The sequence below is a fragment of the Strix uralensis genome, chromosome 21 (genome assembly GCF_047716275.1).
Source record: "Strix uralensis isolate ZFMK-TIS-50842 chromosome 21, bStrUra1, whole genome shotgun sequence".
In the NCBI taxonomy this organism is placed as follows: domain Eukaryota; kingdom Metazoa; phylum Chordata; class Aves; order Strigiformes; family Strigidae; genus Strix; species Strix uralensis.
This window is the reverse complement of record NC_133992.1, coordinates 6332653-6351243: the sequence shown is the minus strand read 5'-3', so window position 1 is coordinate 6351243 and position 18591 is coordinate 6332653. Positions and strand designations below refer to the sequence as shown.

The window sequence follows — 18591 nt, the reverse complement described above, 5'->3', positions numbered from 1 at the left end:
CAGCTTCATGTCTCTGCCATCACGTAACCCCGGCAGCGACGGCAGCGTTCATCTGTGCTGGGGATCGGCCTTTCCTGGGGCCCAGCCTGGAGAATGATCTCCTCTGAGAACAAAAGGCCATTACAAACACCACCACCTTCTGCTCTCGGGGTTAGGCATACTCTGACCCCCGTTAGCATAAACGAAGAGCAATCTGTCTGTGTAAATTTATGCCCCTTACACATAATGCACCATGTGTATGCATATATATTACATTTCTATGTGCATGTGTGCACGTGTACACGTATTTTTTAAATCCAAACCCTCCACTGAGTGAAGGGAGGGTTAAGGGGCTGCAGTTTTTCCACCAGTGCTGCCCAGTACCGCTCCATGTTGTGGGGGAGCAGAGCCTGCGCCGTTGCACAGCCCAGCTGTCACCGCCATGGCTCCATCCCGCCTGTGCACACACTTCTCCCTCTGGGGACAGGGGGGAGAAAAAAACCAGGCGGCAGATGTGAGCCGCGTTGTTTAACGCCATGCTGGAAAGTGCCCGGTGCCGCGAAGATGTGCTTGCTCAGAGAGGCTGCCCCGAGCAGAAGGGGATGCTGAACTGCCGCCCTCTCTGATGTGCAGAAGCACGTCTTCCATGATGGCGACAGGAGCGGTCGTTAGCCCCACCCGGGCCGGCTATTTCTGCTTCCTCACTAAAAATTCAAATTCACTGCGAGGCAGCAGGTTGGCTTCGCTGCTGGGAAATGCCTGCTGCAGCTCTGTGCCTTTGCGCAGCTGAAGTACTCTCAACGTGTGAAAAAGGGCTCTGTGTGTAGCAAGAGGTGAACTTAATGTGGAAAGGGGTGTTTTAAAATAACATCGCCTGGCATAGCGCACACCTCTGGAGGAGCGGGCCTCCCTTCCAGCAGCCCTGAGGAGAGGGTCCGCCCGGCCGTTGGGCCCCGGCACCGAGGAAGCTCCCACTGAGGGTTCTCCTTAGGCCAGACCAACCCGCTCGGCTCGCAGCCCGTCCGCACCAACGCCGCCGCGGGCTGCGGCGGGAGCCCGGGTCAGAGCCCGGGGGGGAGCCCGGCGGGGCCCTGCGAGGCCGCAGCCGGCGGGCCCATGGCCGCACCCTCCTTCCCGCCGTTGCTGGGCAACGCGGCGCGGCCGGAAGCCGGCGCGGCACTTCCGGCGCGGCCCGCGCGCGCCTTCCCCTCCCGCCCGCCGCCGCCAAGATGGCGGCGCCCGTGTCGCTGCAGGTGGAGTTCGGGTGAGCGCGGGCGGCGGCGGCGGCGGGGCCTGGGGGCCGCAGCGGGGGCCGGGGGACCCGGGCGGAGGGTAGGGCCGGGCTGGGCCCCTCGGTGAGGCGGCCGCGGCCCTGAGGTAAAGCGGCTGTTGCGCGCGGCCTGCGGAGCCCGCGACGAGCTGGTCTGGGCCCGGGTGCCGCCACTGTCAGGAGGCAGCGGCCCGGGGTGGCGGGTGCAGCCGCCCCCGGGGAACCGGGCCGGGGTGTCAGGCACCGCCGGGGGGGGCCGGGCACCGGCGGGGCGGTTTTCCGCAGCGCTGCGGAGCGGCCCTGAGCCCTTGGGCGCTGCCCGGGGCGCGCGGTGCTGGGGCCGCGCGGCCGCCGCCCTGCCCTGCCCTGCCCGTGGCGCCCAGGCGAGGCGGCGGCGCGGCCTCGCTTACGTGTCTGTGTGAGCGTCTTGTACACGTCCTTTCCTTTCTCCCCTTTAACCTTTTTTTTTTTTTTTTAATTATTAAAATTATTTATAAAAACCTCCTTCTCGTTTTTCGGCTTTTTTTCTCTGTACATAGATATATACGTGTGTGTGTTTATGTGTGTGTACATGCGCACTCACTTTGCTGTGTGTTTCAGTTATTTCAGTTCAGCGTAAAATAGCCGGGTTCTCGCTTTGTAACATTTCGGTTTTCAGGTCTTCCTTGCTGTAGTATCTGCATTGCTAATGCTCTGGTGCTGGGAACTGTTTGTGGTGGAAGTCTGTGCATATTTGTGGAAATACTTGTGCTATTTTGTTAAAGCCTCCTTTTAGCAGAAGCTAAAAGGCTACTATTTATTTGCTTTTTCCCACCCTTTCACGAACACAGAAATGCCATAACCCTTTAAATACCCATCTCCTTAAGAATCCTTTCCTCAGTCTTTCCCACTTCCAGCTGCAGTAACTCTCCTAATTTTCCCAGAAGAGTGAGATGCGTTTTTGCTTCCCTTGGAAATGCATAAATGAGCTCTCTATGTACAAATCACAGCTGAGTTCCCCACAGCTAGCGCATTACAGAAGGACCTTATCTTGCAATCTACATTTCCCGCTGTAACAAAGCGTGACCTTGTTTTCATTACATAAAAAAATGTTTTTCATATAATTGCTGTGGCTTGTTCTCTCGCATGAATCTCGGCTCATGTTAATAATCGCTGCTTCAATTTTCAGATAACTATTTTTTGTGAGCTGGTGGAAGAACACCAACAGAGTGCTCTTTAGGAGGGTTGCTGCATATAAGTAATGCTGCCGAGGGCATAACAAGGGTCCTGTTGTGCTCTTCCATTGCAGAGCCAAGAAAACCTAGTGTGGCATTTTTAGATATTGAATTTAAAGGAACTTAAGAAATGTCTGGATGTATCTTTGTTGATATTTAGGTGGGGATTATTTATTTTAAATATTTCTCTTTATTGTGTTCGTTTCCAAGGGATGTGAGGCACCAATAAGTTTCCAGAAAGTGACTTCATGAGAAAATCTTTCTAATCTACATTTAAGTTGGAAGAACATTTTGCCACAATTATATGTCCTTTGAAAATGGGTTGGTCGTTTTTTGAACTCAGTTGAGTATCAAGTGAGTTGAGTTTTTTAAGAGTTCCCTAATTGTTAAAACTTTGGTTATCCTGTTCAGTCAAGAGCTTACACTACCTGCTTCTGTATTCTGTATCCTAAAGTAGCATTCGTGTTTATTATCCATGTCCCTACTCACATAAAGCTTCATAATCTTCTAAGACTTGAGTTTGGCCTGTGACCTCACAACATCAGGAGAACTGACTTATGTTTGTAAAGTTCAAGATTTTCACAATTGTTCTTTTTCTAGAAAAGGAATATGGGTGAGGAGCATGCTGAGGCTTATAAGTTGCAGTTACAAAAACTAATTATTTTTTCTAAGAGCCTAAGGAGATTAGGTACTTGGACCCAATTTGAATCCCATTTTTTTTCAGGTGTGAAGACCAGCTCCTGTACTTGCCAGCCTCTGCATATTTTGCTCACGCTTGATCTGTTGTGCTTGCAGAGGCCATCACTTAGTTATGTGAGGCTAGTCCCCCAGTACCTTCTGAATACCAGAAGAGGGATGTTCACCAGGTTGTTCACTGGAGGAAGATTGTGTGTTTGTTTATTTTTACTTGAACTTGTCATCCTCGTTGCTTTCTCTGCTTCTCCCAGTCAAGTCCCTCCTGAGAGGGAATGCTCTGTAGTATGTAGATCAAGAAAGGGTTGCCAGGACTCAAGGACTGCTGGCTCTGCAGCTGACTTGCTGTGTAACCTCGTGTGAGTCATTTCCTCTCTGTGTTCACAAGTGGAAACTGGGGGAATATTTATTGCAGAAGATGCTACGATTTTTCACATTTTGTTAAACGCCTTGAGACTTCTGGCTAAAAGGTGTTAGGGACAAGCGATGTTGGACGTAGCGTGGTGGCTGTAATATTGTTTGAACTGAAGCAATGCCGATAGCCGAAGGGCGAGGGGAGGCGTTAGGCGAGACGCTGCACGGCGGTTTGTAAGCGTGTTGGGATGGGAGCCATCTTCCTGTTCTGCTGGGACGATGCCTGGCACCGTGGGGTTCTGGCCCGCAGCGGAGCCTCCTGTATGTGTTGGCGATGGGAGATGGCAACTTCCCCTATGAACTTGTGGTTTGCAAGAGGGAAAAAAAGACAAAGAGAATCCTGTGCTAAACATAGTCTGTGTCATTTGTTTTCTCTGTTGTGGCATCTATGTAAATCGCCTCTTTTGTACTGTTTTCCTTTTGACAATAAAGCAAAATCTCAGTGGTTCATTGTTTTTATTTCAGAGGTGGTGCAGAACTCTTGTTCGATGGTGTCAAAAAGCATCAGGTGACTTTGCCCTGTCAACCAGAGCCTTGTGAGTATCAGAACCTGTTGGATAACTTGAAAGAATAACAACAAATGAAACAAAGCTAGTTTGTACAGCAGTTTCTTTAGTTGGCAACAAGAATCAATATATTTTAGAAGCACTTTCAGACATGCCGTGGATCAGATAGCTTGGTTAGTGCTCAAAGTAAATACCAAGCAGAAATAGCCTGAGCATCTTTCCTGTCTTCTAAGCACTTGTGACTTGAGTCCTTCCTTAAGATTTTTGCCTCCCTCTTCCTGGATAGACAACGGCCTCTGAATGTTTCCATCCAGTCTACGTTTGTCTTGATACTTGAAACCACCAATAACCTCCTCTCTCCCTTGTTTTGCCTTGCCTGTTCTGAGGTTTCCAAGAGGCATATGTATGTGTGTGTGTGTGTATGTAGCATATAGATATGTGGTGTGTGTGTAGCAGTGTAACATTAATATATTTTATCTACTCATTTGATTTTCAAGTATATGTAATTGTTTTATATTAACTCTGCAGTTGAAAATGACACAGCTCATGCTCGAACGTGACGCTGCCTATAGCCTTCCCTACAATAAAAAATAAGATGCTGTTAAGCTAAAGACTTGAGTATCCCAGTGATAAACAGTCATAATCTCTGGTTTGATTCAGAATATCAGTACTGAGAATTGCTGTACTAACTCTCTTGTTTCTCCTTATGTGTGTGCATACTTCATTTGCAATGTAATTTTGTGGCAGGTATGTTTTGAATTCTTCCAGCTAGATAGCAATGCTTTATGCTATTTGAGAGCAGGGTTATAAACCGAAATAATACAAAGCATCAGGGAATGTTAACAACTAATATCTCATGGATGGCTAATACCATAATCTATGTGCTGTGAATGTTCAGGCCTGAAATCTTCTTGCTGTGCCTGAAAATAATTAGAGATTGGTAGAAGCGCTTTTGATGCTTGGACATAAGTACGTGTAATTCAAATGTAATAGGGGCACTGCAATAGTGTTATCTTGTGGGTAAGGACAGGGACTAGGGATCCAGAAACATGACCTGATGCTGATTTGCTTTGTGAGTTTAGTCGTGTTGCTTAACTTTCCCCTGTGGCTAGTGAAGTAGTAGTGATATTTTCATGCATCACAAGAGAGTTCAGCATTAAATTCCGGGACTGTTAAAACACTTAAGATCCTTAACTGGAAGATAGTAAAGAAATGCCAAAACACTCGTTTAGTTAGTTTATAAACTTGGGGGCTAGAGCATCATTTTCTTCCATGTTGTGTAAATTTAAAATACCCACTGATATCCACCACATTGGTGGTGCTCAAACCATGATCAGATGCTCAAGAAGAAGAGGTTATTACATGAGATGTTTATTTCTGTCAGGGGAAGGTGGGGTTTAATATCAAAGAATGTTTTTTCTAGCCCAATGATTGTCAGTGGTGCAGTTGTATGTGGCCTAATCCGTTCCCACTTGAAGTTGCTGGGAAGGCTTCTGTAGACTTCACTAGGAGCTGGATTTATCCTAAAGGATAAATCTTTCCCTGAAGATCTGGCTCAGTCTCAGGGTTCAAACTCGTGATCTCCAGTGATTCCTTCCAGATTCATCTGACACATTATTGCTCCCAGCTTTTCACGTTGCCTTGTTTTTCAGGTGCTGCTATCCCTGTGACAGGAGTGGCAGAAAGGACAGTGTGCCCACTTGCCAGCTCCCCTGGTTTGCAGCCTGCTGTTTTCATGTGTGTTGAGTGACAGGGAGGTTTCAGTTTTTGGACTGGTTGTAGATTGCAGCGACTGAGGAGCAGACACTGAATTGTGAGGCTTCTGCTCTAGTGACATTTACACCAAGCACAGGGATGGTGTAGACAGATGTGGGGTTAATGTCTGACAGTAAGGGGTAGCTGGAGACACCTCTCGTAAGACTTCCAGATGAGAATTTGTAGTGGTGAGGAATCAGTAGAATCATATCAGAAACATGTGAATAAGAAATTTGGTGAATTCTTGCAATTTTACATTGTTCCTAATGCCATGTATTTTCCTCGTTCACACTAAGAGAGTTTAATTCACCTATCTCTGTGTAAATAAAGATATATGTAGTATGTTCCCTGCTGCCCTCGTGCAGCCAGAATTATAATGATTAGAGAAATAAAACAGCTCAGTTCTACTCGGTGCATCCTGTTGCTTACCTTACCCCACATGTCCATCACTTACTACAGATCTTTCCCCAGAGTATTACGAACACTGCTTGAAGACCTGCACTTCTAACCCCATTTTAACTGATTTCATTAGCCGGCAAGCTTATTTTGGGCCATTTTGGCCTCTCTTACCCATTCTTCCTTTCTTTCTAGGTTATTTTTGTCTTTGTCCTCCTTTTTGCAGAGCAGCTGCTTCTCTCTGGGACATTGGGCCCAGCTATATTTTAAGTGTTTAGGCATTTTTATATATATCCCAGAGGTGAAGGGAGGTGGAAAATTATATGAAGAAATACCTACAAATATTTACATGAATAAAACAAGCTGTGCTCTGTAGTTGACAAGGACAGTGTTCTCTGAATGATAATAGTGCTGTTTGAACAAATTCTTATGTGGTCATTTCTTTTTCCTGGTAACAGGCACTAGGTGGAAAGTAGGTGGGTTCCAGATCCAGTTAACTTTTTCAAAAAACTTTGATTCTCTGTCTTTTTCTGACGCCTCGAGATGGGCTCCGGGAGGGATTAGGAAAGGCAGGAGGGAGGAAACTGCAAATGGGACAAGAGCAAGCCACGAGGGGTACAGCCATGTGTCGGGACTTATTTTTATTATCCATGGGGCTTTTTGTATCCTAATGTCAGTAAAACAGCAGTTCTTTATTTCCAAAGCAGAGCTGTCTTAGCCTGCATGTTGAAGTTGCTGCCAAGTAGGAACTTAAAAAGATGTGATATATCTGCATAGGCAGGCAGATTTATATAAGCCACAGTTTGTGCAGGAGTGTGTAATCTTACAGAGCTGTTGTGGAAAGACGACCTCAAGTTAAACAAGAATCTTGTCCCAAATTGCTGGCTATTTTGATGATCTCATTGATAATGCTGTTAGAGGATGTAAAGACATTAATGCCCTGTTGGCTTATTCTGCATAAAAACAGTGTGTGGGGGAGAAAGCAGCTGGGGGAATAACGGTATTTGTCACATGGAGAGAGGATTAAATTGGCAGGGAAATCAACTTTATTTTCAAGCATCTAGGAGGCTATTAGAGACAATGGAGCATAAAAGAGAGAAACCCTAAATTAAAAACTGAAAATCTATTTGGCAGCCTCCTCCTGAAACAAGCCACAGTAATTTAACCAAGTGCTTCAGTAATCAAATAGATCATTGTATGACTGCTCTGCAAGCGATGCCGGAGCTCCTTCCTCCATCTCGCTGGGACTCACAGTGGTGGATTTGTCTATGGCCATGCGAGTTGCTGTTGGAAGGGTAGGAAGTCACTGGCATTGTTTAACCCTTGTAGTCATTTCAGGTTTAGCTCAGCAGCCTCATGCTGATGAAGAGTGTTTACAAAACCTCTCTGCTGTGCTGTCTGCTGGATGTTGTATCCAGAGCTTGGGGCTGTTTGTAAAGTCTCTGGCAGTTGTGCTGCAGGCTGCTCAGCTGCCAGTCCAGGCCTTCGAATTCCAACTTCTCCCATGGTTTCAGTGATGGGACTTGTGTTTTTGGAGCAGCGGTGACCAGTTTCAGCAGTGAGCGCTCGGACCTTCTGGGGTAATCAAGAATTCACTGTGTGTTTTGGCACTTAGAAGTCTGGAAGGATAAATTTTTAATCAGTATGTTTTGGTAATTGATTGTGGTTTCCCTTTACCAAAACCCCAGGGAAAAAGCCTGTTGCTAATCAGATTTTTTTTTTTTAGAGGGAAAATTAAAATAATCTGCCAAGTGCTGCTTATGTTAAATCTCCGTGGAGAAGAGCATGGTCTGCTCCTCAAGAGCTTTGCTTTCCAGGGGCCTTGTTCTGCGCAGCATGGAGGACTGCTGGGGAGTTGGGAGCATTCATCTTCTCGGAAAAGAGGCTGGGGATCTCAGGAGATCAGACCTGTGCTACGGGCTTAAAAAATACAGCATGGCATGTGTTCAGAGTTGACTGGGGTGCTGTGCCAAAACAACATGTAAAATCAAGAGTGGCAGTTGGCATCAGTTGTCTGTAAATGCCCAGTGCTATTGCTAGGTAGTGTGTCGTAGTTAAGTTATTAATATTCTGGAATGCTTTTATTGCTCTGTTTATTATTCTGAACATTTTCAAACTTGCTTCAAAGAAAGAATAAAAATATATTTGATAATGCAGAGACTTATTAGAAGAAAGATAAAAAAACCCTGTAGCTCTGTGGAATTTCAGGCAGTCAAATCTTTTTAACCACAGTGTAAGGTACTGGCGGGTCCCAAAGGACTCCGGGGTTATTCCCCTACTTGTGCATCTCTCTGAGGCAGGTAATTATTTATTTTCTGGCAAGGAAAGAGGACTCAGTGGGTTACACACGGTGGGACCTCAGGCTGGACTGGCTCAGCCCTGGATCTCGACAGCTCCTTGCAGCAGTCGGTGTGAGCAGCCGCCTTTGCAGCGCCGGGAGCCCGGCGTGCTGCTGCAGGGCTGCCGCTGCGATGGAGCGGTCCCTGCCGCGTTGGCGGCCCCGGCGCGGGGCTCAGCGGCTGCGTGCACAGCTTCGGGTCACCGTCCCAGCGAGGCCACGCGTCGCTTCTGCCCAGGGAACGACTCCGATGGAGGGGATGGGGGAACAAACTCATGCCCTCGCCCGAGCAGTCCCAGTGCTCTCCCGGGAGGCCGTGGAGCCGCGTTACTGGATCAGCTCATCCCAACTCATTGTGGAAGGAGCTTCCCAGGCACCGAGAAACCAGCTCTTGTGTGTGACCAAATCCCTGGGATAACAAAGCCTGGCTGTTCCACCCTCCTTCCCAGCCGCTGTATTGCAGTGCGGACACCTAGCAGGGTAACCTTTCTGTGCCAGCCCCCCCCCTCTGCTCTCTCTTTTCTCTTGGTGGGATTTGCTGTGCTGACAGCACTGTTCAGAGGGTGGCAGCGGAGCAGGGCTGGGGAGGAGGATCCGGGCCCTTTAAACCGCTTAGCATGCGGTTCACACGGCTCCGGGCCAGCTGTTCCTTTCTCCTCCTGCCCTCACTCGCAGGAGTTGTTTGCTGAGCTCAGAGCTCCTGTGCAAAATTGCTTTTCAAAAGAGCCACTTTCTGCTTAATTAAACAATGAGCCGCCGTCCCTCTGCACATCTGTAAAGCTCCCTCTGCAGCCCCTTTATCCCACAAACTGCTCCATTCTTACCTCCATTCACTTGTAAATCTTACCCCCCCTCTCCTCCACCCTGATCATCTCACTGGCCCTTTCTTTTCCCCTTTCAAGTAAGACTGAGGGGCTTGGAGTATCTGTGGGGGTGGCTGGGTTGGGTGGACAGGAATCGGTTTAATGGTGCTTGCCATATATGAAAGTCTAATAATAGCAAAGCAGATCTGAGCCCGAAAGTGAGAGGCGAGGACTGGACTCGGAGCGATTTCTGCGTTTAGAGGAATAAAATCATGGCAGTTCCTGAGCTGAGCTGAGATACTCGACTCATCCAGCAGCCAGAGGGGACACAAGCCACCGGCCAGGCTGGGAGGGGGACAAGTTGACTTCAAGGCACTTTCTGATCCAGCTGGCAGTGCCAGGGAGAGCCCAGCCCAGGGGATCCCCTCGGCCAGGCTGGCTGCGTGCAGGGCAGTGCCAGGCTGCCGGGGAATCCCTCTGTGCGCTGCCAGGAGCAGCCACCTTCCTCTCTGCTCTGGGGTCTTACATCAGCTCTGTGCAGTCTCTTATAATAGCGATAAGGTTTTCCTTTTTAACCCTCAGTGCGTGTGCACGCACACAAAACCCAGAAGCCAAGAAAATAAGAGAGAAGGGAAATTTCGGTTTGATGGGTTTCAGCTGAGCTTTATGCCTGCAGTTAGTAATGCATTCTCTGAATTGTCTTTCTGAGCAGCTTAAAAAGAAAATTAACCAGCAACATTCAAGGTTAAGCAGGATAAATGAATGGAAAAGTGATGAGGTGGGATATCTCCTTTATCATTGGGAAGGACAGATTATAGCCAGGGTGACGCAATATCATCTAGCATAGATTGATAGGGAGGAATGAAGCAATGGGAGTTTGGTGCATTAGCGGAAGATTCCTGACTGCAAAAACTATTAGACCATGGCGTGGTCTCCTTGGGGTTTGGTAGCAGGTCTACATTGCTCAAGCATCTTAAAATCGGAGCGGGCGAGGCTCAGGATGGTCTTTTGTTAAGAATAATTCTGCACTGGCAGAGGGATAAAATCACAGGACCTGTTAACGAGATGTTATTTTTAATGTCTACAATTCCCAATCTGGCACTTCGCTGCTGGTGCGATAGTCTTTGAGGCTCTCTCGGTTCCTTTCTTTGACAATTTTGAACGAGAGGCAAGACCCTGGACCAGCACTAGTGATCTCTGATCCTAATTAAAAGAGACAGTTTGGTGCACTGGCATTTATTTGGGAGCCTGAAGTGACAATAGCGTTGGGTGTTACGGGATTAGATGCTCTGACTTTGGAAATGAGTAGGGATTAGGTTTACCCTGAGAATCAGCTCGGAGCTGCTTTTTGTGTCACAGGAGCTGATGGATCTGGAGGCTTGCTGCTGACTAGCAAGTGGGATTGGAGATCCCTTGAACTTGTGTTCTCCTACCAGCAACCTGTGCGGAGTGGAAGATCCCAAGCAGCTCCTCTCCAATTCATGAGTGTTGTGATTAAAATCTCAGGGCCGAAAATTGCTGAGTGATGGCTGGGATCTGAGTCTTCACTGCTAACAGGAGGGCTACGAAAGACCCCTGTGATCCCTTCCCATTTATGGCCCCAAGAAAATGGAGAAGAGCGTTGCCCCTCTAGCTGAGAAGTGAGAAGAAGATGACATGGCGCAATTAAAAATTACAGAAGCCAAAACCTCGGTCTTCGTTTGTAGCAGACAAGAACAGATAAGAGGAACGATTAGGATTCTCTTATGTCTGGCTGTAGTTACCCCCTAATTTTTTCCCTAGTGCTTAAATCACTGCCCACTCCAGTGCATGGCAGGATTGGCTTGTGCGTTTGTCAGAGAAGATGGATTTTGCTCTTGCTGCAAAATTTTGCCTTGCTGCTCAGTCTGCATAGTACCAAACCCATTTGCCTGTGACTCCATTTATATCAGCTATTGCAGGTCTTCTTCTGCGGTTTATGGCACACCATCGTCTGCTTCAGTGAATGATTTGCATATGAGATGGGAGGCTGGAGAAGTCTGAAGGATCCCTTAGGTCAGGTTTTGTAACAAGCTCTTTTAGAGAGCAGATTCCTGGAGGGCCATCAGATTCAAAAGCAGAGGGAAGGCATGCACCTGGAGGGGCAGCAGGTATTGGGAGCTGGTTCATCTATTTTAAAAACAAGCTGCTTAAGCAGGGAAAGGGGCATACAAATTGTCTTTCCATACATTTCCATGCAGGCAGGGGGAATAATGGCAGAGGAGCGGCAGGGAAGGGCCTTTGTCATGGTTACAGGCCGGTGGCTGAGAATGTGGGTGGAGCGGCGTTCGTCCAGAGTTAGTGACCTCAGCAAATTGGAGCTCAGCCATGGTCAGTATGATAAATGATCTTATTCTGGGTCAAAGAAATGGTACCCCACAGGGAGGTATCCGCAAGGCGGCCCGGGAAAGCGCTGTGCTCTTGCAGCACTGACCCCTTAGTGACCAGTGCTGCATATATCTTGTTTATTACGGACCAGAAGGGAATTTTCCATGGTTCGGCCTTTGTAGGGTTCCCCTATTTCCCTGAATTAAGCTCCCAGTTCTGCAGCCAAGGCAAGAATATGGGTGTAATTACACCCTCTGGGTGCCCTTCGAGGCAGTGTGTGCTTTGTGCGGGTTTGTACATGGATTTCAAGGCAGGGGACACGGAGGTGTCTGGTCATTGCATGTGTGTGTGTGAATCTGCCAGCGACCTGTGCAGCTCCCTGTGTGTCCGTGTCAACTGGTATTACGGTTGCACAAAATCCTTCTGCGTTTCTGCACATTTATCAGTTCAGTGTGAGATCCTTCTCGTGCAACAACCCAGCTTGGTGTTTCTTATTTGAGGCACCTGGTTTCTTTCTGCACACAGTGAGTGTCCTCTTTGCTGAGTTATCACTGATGAATCTGTCAGACCCAGGAGGTTTTATTGAGCTAGGAAAGATCTATGGATTTCAGCCCTGGTTTTGAGGGCTGGGTGAGCCTGGATTAACCTGGGCTCTTGTTCCAGGCAGTGCTAAAATGGAGTCTGAGATGCATTACTCTTGCAGAGGAAGCTCAGCAGATTCTTCATCAAGGAACAGTTGGGGTAATGCAGAAGATCAGGCCTTGGAGGATACACAAGAGGACCGAGCAGACTGTGCAGTTCTGTCTGCCACAACCAGGAGTGTTTATGATGCAGCTGGGCTGAAAATGAGCCGACGCTGTTGGGTTTTTGTATGCACGCTCGCTGCAGTTTTTGCATCCTGTCTGCTTGCGTGACAAGCCAATGACTTTGTGTCACTGCAAACACACACTTCGTTTTCCTGAGCTGTGTGTTTCGCTGGGTGATTTGTTTTATGCATGTATTGTGGATTTGAGCTCCCATCTGTGCACTTGAACTAAGCAGTTTTCTCAAACGTTTGTCGGTTTTTCTTTTTTTAATTAACTTTAGATATTTTTTCTGAGAATTTGGAGAGGTTTGATGTACTGTTAGCACAGGCAACAGAAGATGTCTCTGTATACAAATAAGAGAGGGATTTCCTACCATGTGCTTCAGTCCCTCCTTTGCAGTTTGAGAATATTTCAGCTTCCTTGGCTGGTTCACTCTTGCTTCTCTGCTGATGCTGCCAATGGCGAGGATAGTTAATGATAATTAGATTGGATTTTTTGGTGTGGATATTTGTTTGCTGTGAATGAAATGGAGTAGGCTACCAAAAGGATTTCATTGAGACTGTGCAGCAATGATAAAAACATATCATTACTGGAATGAGCTGGACTTGAGTTGGTGATGTGGAAGCAAAACGCTGTATCGTCTCAGCTCTCACCTGAACCTCACTCCTGGTCCAAAATGCACGGTTGCTTTTGCAGCCCCATGGCAGCATACACAGTGCAACTGTGCTCCTGCAAGTAGCAAACGCCTCTGTTCTGTGATGGGGGCCAGCTTCAGAACCAACACGAGTGTAAAACTGCTGCGTCGTAGTGATGGTTTAACCTGTCAGTGGATGTGGTGCCTGACCAGGTTGAGATTTTTTTCCTTTCTTCTATGTCATTTGTAGAGGACCTGCTGTTTGCATAGCAAATCCTCAGCCCAGGGAGCCGGAAACCTGTTAGACCTGTAGCATAGTATCAGAAAGAAAATGTCTTAGGGACGCTGTGTATGTCAACTGTAAGAAATAAGCAGTTGTGCTATAATTTACCTCTTATTATTTCCATCATGATAACATACAGCATCCTGAGCTGTTGATCAAGACTGCTATTTGAGGCACTGAGCTGCAAGATGGCTTCTCCCCAGACCACTTGCAATGGAAGTAATCTTGTTCCTTTTCAATATCTTACTTGTGGGAGATGGTTTTGGTGTGTCTCTGGTCATTTTTCATCCTTTATAATTGATTTGTTCTAGTAATATTGGTGTACAGAATGTAGAGACATGAAGGTGGGGGAAAAAATTCAATGCTGAGAAAGCAGCCAAAAGTATTATGTCTTAAGGTTGACTGCGGAGAAGGGGTCTTAATTTTCATTGCTGTTTGGAGGAGAGAAGCTCCAGGCATGCACAGGGGTATCAATTTTTTTCATACTGTCTAAATTCTTCAGTATGTGTGTACGTGACTTCTGGGGAGCAGTAAATGAATGTAGGCTCAGGTGGGCTGAAAATAACATTTATTATGGAAGGAGTAGGGGTGAGGGAGTCTTCCAGCTCAGCCTCGAATAAATCAGTCCTCTCGCCCCTTCGTCCAGGCTGCTTCTAGGTGGCTGTCTTTTATCCAGCTGGTGCAGCGTGTTTCTGTTTAAATGATCTCTCCTGAAAGGTCCCAGAGGAAAGGGCTGCTTATTCCACGCAAGGAGAATGGTATATGGCACAGTTCATTGTTGTGTGCCCTGCCGCAAGTGCATAAATATGAAACAGCTCGCGGGCGTTGAAGCGGTGGGGCTGGTGTCCCCTTTGCGCCCCCCCTCCTTCTCCTGAAGGCTCCTCTCCATCTTTCTTCCTCTCCGGCTTTCATTTCTTGGTGATGGAGAGCAGGAGCCGTTTGGGTGTGAGATCCTGAGGGCTTTACGTTGCAGCAGCATTTTTCAGGGGAAGGCAAATATAGTTAACTCTTGTTCTGGCAGCTGACCGACCGGCGTGGTGTATATGTACCTTCGGAGCGGCGCTCGCCATCCCCGGTGCACGTTGCTAGGAAAGTGGCAGAAAATGGTCTGTTCTGTGCTCTTAACTATTTAAAAAAATTTTATTCTGTGCTCTTAACTATTACAGAGGAGTCATGGGTTGGCCCCAGGCAGGTGATCCAGCTCACCGGGCAGTTTTCAGGCACAAAGCAGCTTTTTTTGCCCTGATCAGAGTGATCCAGTGCTGGGAGGCAGCAATACCTGTCATGCTCCAGGCAGCCCTGCGGTGGGACCAGTGTGCTGGGGGTCAGGCTGTCATCCAGAGGCACCGATGCCCTGGGAAACCAGGGGGGAACAGAGGGAATCTCAGAGCATCCCCCTCCCCCTTTCCCTGGGAAACGAGGCCCCCATCTGCTGCAGATGGACATGTCCCCATCGCCTGGTTGATGTGCACCTGCCTGCGCCAGGACTGTTCATCCTTGGTGTGACAGAAGTGATGGGGGTAACATTATTCAGAAGAACCCCAGCTCTGCTCTGAGTAGCATCCGGCGATCCCATAAAATCCTGGGATAAGGCAAGGACTGGGTCAGGCAGCTACACACGCATTTATTTTTGCTGGTCGTGAAGCAAACACATGGGGAATCGTACGTAGAGTTTGATTTTACCTCAGAGAGGCACGTGTGGAAAGGTTCCCTGTGACTACAGCGAGGTTACCACATGTGAGACAGACGTGGAAACCCAACCTGCCATCCCCACTCGTCCTGCGAGCGGGGCTCCAGCCCTCACTGTTGCGTTTGTGCTTTCGAAAAGCTTCCTCGCGCCTCGAAAACAAACAAAACTCTTTCGGGGCTTTCAAAGGGCTGTTTAAAGGAGCCCCGGGAGAATAACTGATTGTGGATTCAGAATGATGAAGTGGTTTGTGGAATGGTGAAATATAGAAGCAAATGCAGGAGAACTCCACATTGCAATTTGTCAGCTTCTCTAAACCCTGTAACGGATTATTCTCCCCCTCTGTCGCTTCTCACCTCTCCAATAGGAAATTAACTGATGCTATCACTAAAGAAATTGTTTTTGCCTCACAAAGTAAAATTGATACTATAAAAACCCGCCAGCAGTGTCTCCTCCTCCTTTTACATGAAGACAAATCCTTCCTGTCACCTACTGAAATGGAAAGATAAAGGCTGAGCTTTAATAAAGAAGCTCTAAGCACAAAGTGTAAGGGGAGGGAGCAGGCACAGCATGGGGAACACACCACGGCCGCAGGTGTGATGCCGAGGGATGTTGCAAGTGTCCAGAACACAACTGCTGTGGCTGGGGCCTGCGTGCGTGTTTAATGCATGGTTATGTACGTGTTTGTGCGCCAGAACTCCTGTCTCCAAGAGCGTGTGCTGGTTTTGGTACCAATAGTGGCCGCCTTTAGATCTTTCAGGTACTTAGGCTTGCTTGTTTGGACTTTTAAAATCTAATTAAACACACACAGAGTTAAACATCAGTTTGTGAGGTGATAACAGAACGCACAGGATATGGGATGTGTTAAAGACACCTTAACATCGACAGTCTCCTGCTGGATTGGCACTTCAGCATGAGCTGCATTCGTTCTTTGTGGGATGCATTTTCTGCAGGAAACCTCTTCTGTGAAACCGTGGGGTTTGGGGCAAGAGCCCTGAGCTCTGAGCTCCCTTGGGGCAGGGCTGCCTGTTAGATGCTGGTAAGGAACAATCCTGTTAGGTGGTTTCTTTGACTGGAGGTTTGCAGTTATCCCCATCCATCCTGCATATCCCTCATCTACTCTTTTGTGGATAAACCATCACTTTGTTCTGGCATCAGCTAGGAGCCATCAGCTAGTTTGTAAACTGTTGTCCTTTCTCCTTTCAGGGGATATCAGAAACCTGCTAAAGTGGATCAAACAGAATCTGTTGAAAGAACGACCAGAATTATTTATGCAAGGGGAATCTGTGTAAGTACAGCTGCTAGGAATCCTCCTTGTGTTTCTCTGTTAATCCCCGCGGTTTGGGATACATTTTTCCTGTTGGTTGCAAGCAGCAACTTAATGACCATGAAAATACAGGATTTGCTGAAGTGATAATGGGAGGTGTCCCACACTACACCTCACCCCGTTCCATGGAGAGCGTCTTTTGCAGCCCTCACCCCAAGTCTAAACCTTAAATGTGAAGCAGGGCCACCTATACTTTCTCTCCGTTGTCACCTGGAGCAGCGTAGCGCCTGCATCCTCAATTCCAGGAGTTTTAGCAGGTCTGCCCATTCCCTGCTGACATCACTGGGACTGAAGCAGTCACTCGGAGAAACGCCAACAAATATTTCTTCTGGGAAATGTATTTTTATTGTCAAAATGGGGCCAACCTCGTGGAGGGGGGGGGAAAAAAAAAAAAAGCCAGGAGAAATGGAGCAGAGTGAGCTGTGCAAGCCATCCCTGACTGCGGGGTGGCGCTGGGGGTGTTTAACATTCGTCACGGATCTTTGTGAGCTGAAGCGTGTGCCAGGTCCCCTGGTAACAGGAGAGACAATTGCAGGACACTGAAGATCAAAGAGGGGGAATCCCTTTGCCTGTAATCGGGCTCAGAGTGGATCCCGGGTGTTTAGTGCCTTTGGTAGGGGCACCGGAATAGCTTTCCCTACCTTCACATCGAGCTCTCTGCACTCGACTGTAGTGCGTGGGTTTTAATTACCTGGCTTTTCTACATCGTACGGAAATGTAGTCATCTCGGAACATCCTCAGGAATGGTGCATTTTGATTCAAATGAGCTATGGGATTGCTCCTGCCTCCCCTTTATTTGATCTAGAAAGGGCACAGACTGTACCTGTTTCCACCTCCGTGATAGGTTTCCTTTTTCTCTTTGGCTTTATAGGCAGCCAGCCTGTGATCTGTGCTGTAACATCCCTTGTTCTTAACTATTTGCGAAGCTTTTTAGCAGCCCTGTATCCTAATTATTTCTCTCTGTTCTGCAGGAGGCCAGGAATTTTGGTGCTCATCAACGACGCGGACTGGGAACTAATGGTCTGTACTCCTTCACTTTGACTTTCTTTGTTGAAAATATTGCTCTGTCTGTTCTGTGGTTGCTCTCAGAGAAGCTATTTCTGATTCTTGCCCTGAGCGAAGCATCTCGTATTTGAGGGGGAAGGGGCAGGCTGGGATCTCTCTCTCTGTATTGTGCCGGGGCTGTTCAGATCTCTGACCTGCTGAGTCCCATCAGCCAGCCAGTGTCTGGACAGAGATCACCCGTGTTCCCTGGCCTCTGGCAACGGGCTTTGTGCCTCTGGCTGCTGGCAGGTCTCCCCCATGCGTGGGGTAACAACTTAGTGGGAACCAGGCAGCTTCACAGCCCCGAGCAGACCGCCTTCGCTCGAGTAAGGTGGTGCTGTAGCAGGTGAAGGCAGCCCTGGGGAGATTTCTACCCGGACAGGCAACTGGTGAATATCTTCCCTTTTCAGCCTGCTGTTGTGCTCAGACAACAAACAGCCCCGAACTATTTTCCTGCCTCAGGCAACCACCTGTTCTGTCAAAACCCTGGTCCAGAAAGCGATGTCAGATAATGAAAGTCAGCTCCTTGTCTGATCTCTCACCTTTGCTTTCCTTTGGATGAAAACATCAGTCTGTCCCCTTCTGCTCTCCCTAACACTCACCATCTTTTTATGAGCTGTTCTCTCTTTGCAGCTAGTATTTGAAAATGACATTTAAACCATTTTTCATTTTTTTCCTTGGCCTGCAGGGTGAGCTGGATTATAAACTCCAGGACCAGGATAATGTGCTTTTCATCTCGACATTGCACGGCGGGTGAACTCCTGGAAAAACAAGAGGATGTAAAACCAAATCCCTGGGCAAAACACCCAAACAAAAACCTAAACCCACTCAAACCTCTCTTGAACTGCCTGTGTCCGGTCTCTGCGTCTTCCCACTGCATTCACTTGTTACTAGACATCCAAATAAAGCCCCGCCAGCACGCGGCCTGCTGTCCACCACAACAGCATCCATCTTTTGGTCCTCATTTCACCTCTCCTGACTGCACTTCCAGGTACCCTAACAAGCAGAGAGCACCTGCAGCATGTGGGACTTTGTTTTTCCGTGACAGGAGGAAGAGGGGTGCTGAACCTCGAGTAGGATGATGTGCCTTTGCAGG

General features: G+C 47.9%; 1 protein-coding gene and 1 long non-coding RNA gene across 2 annotated transcripts; both read left to right on the top strand.

Annotated features, from left to right (window-relative positions):
- The first annotated feature begins 1176 nt into the window (after window positions 1-1176).
- URM1 (ubiquitin related modifier 1) lies at window positions 1177-18436 on the top strand. The gene is made up of 5 exons (XM_074890893.1): window positions 1177-1243; window positions 4036-4106; window positions 16331-16412; window positions 17423-17471; window positions 18184-18436. The coding sequence occupies exons 1-5, from the start codon at window positions 1209-1211 to the stop codon at window positions 18250-18252; spliced, it is 306 nt and encodes a 101-aa protein (XP_074746994.1). The 5' UTR covers window positions 1177-1208; the 3' UTR covers window positions 18253-18436.
- LOC141952877 (uncharacterized) lies at window positions 6758-8381 on the top strand. The gene is made up of 2 exons (XR_012631793.1): window positions 6758-7869; window positions 7954-8381. It is a non-coding gene; the product is annotated as an uncharacterized LOC141952877 (long non-coding RNA).
- Window positions 18437-18591: the final 155 nt, after the last annotated feature.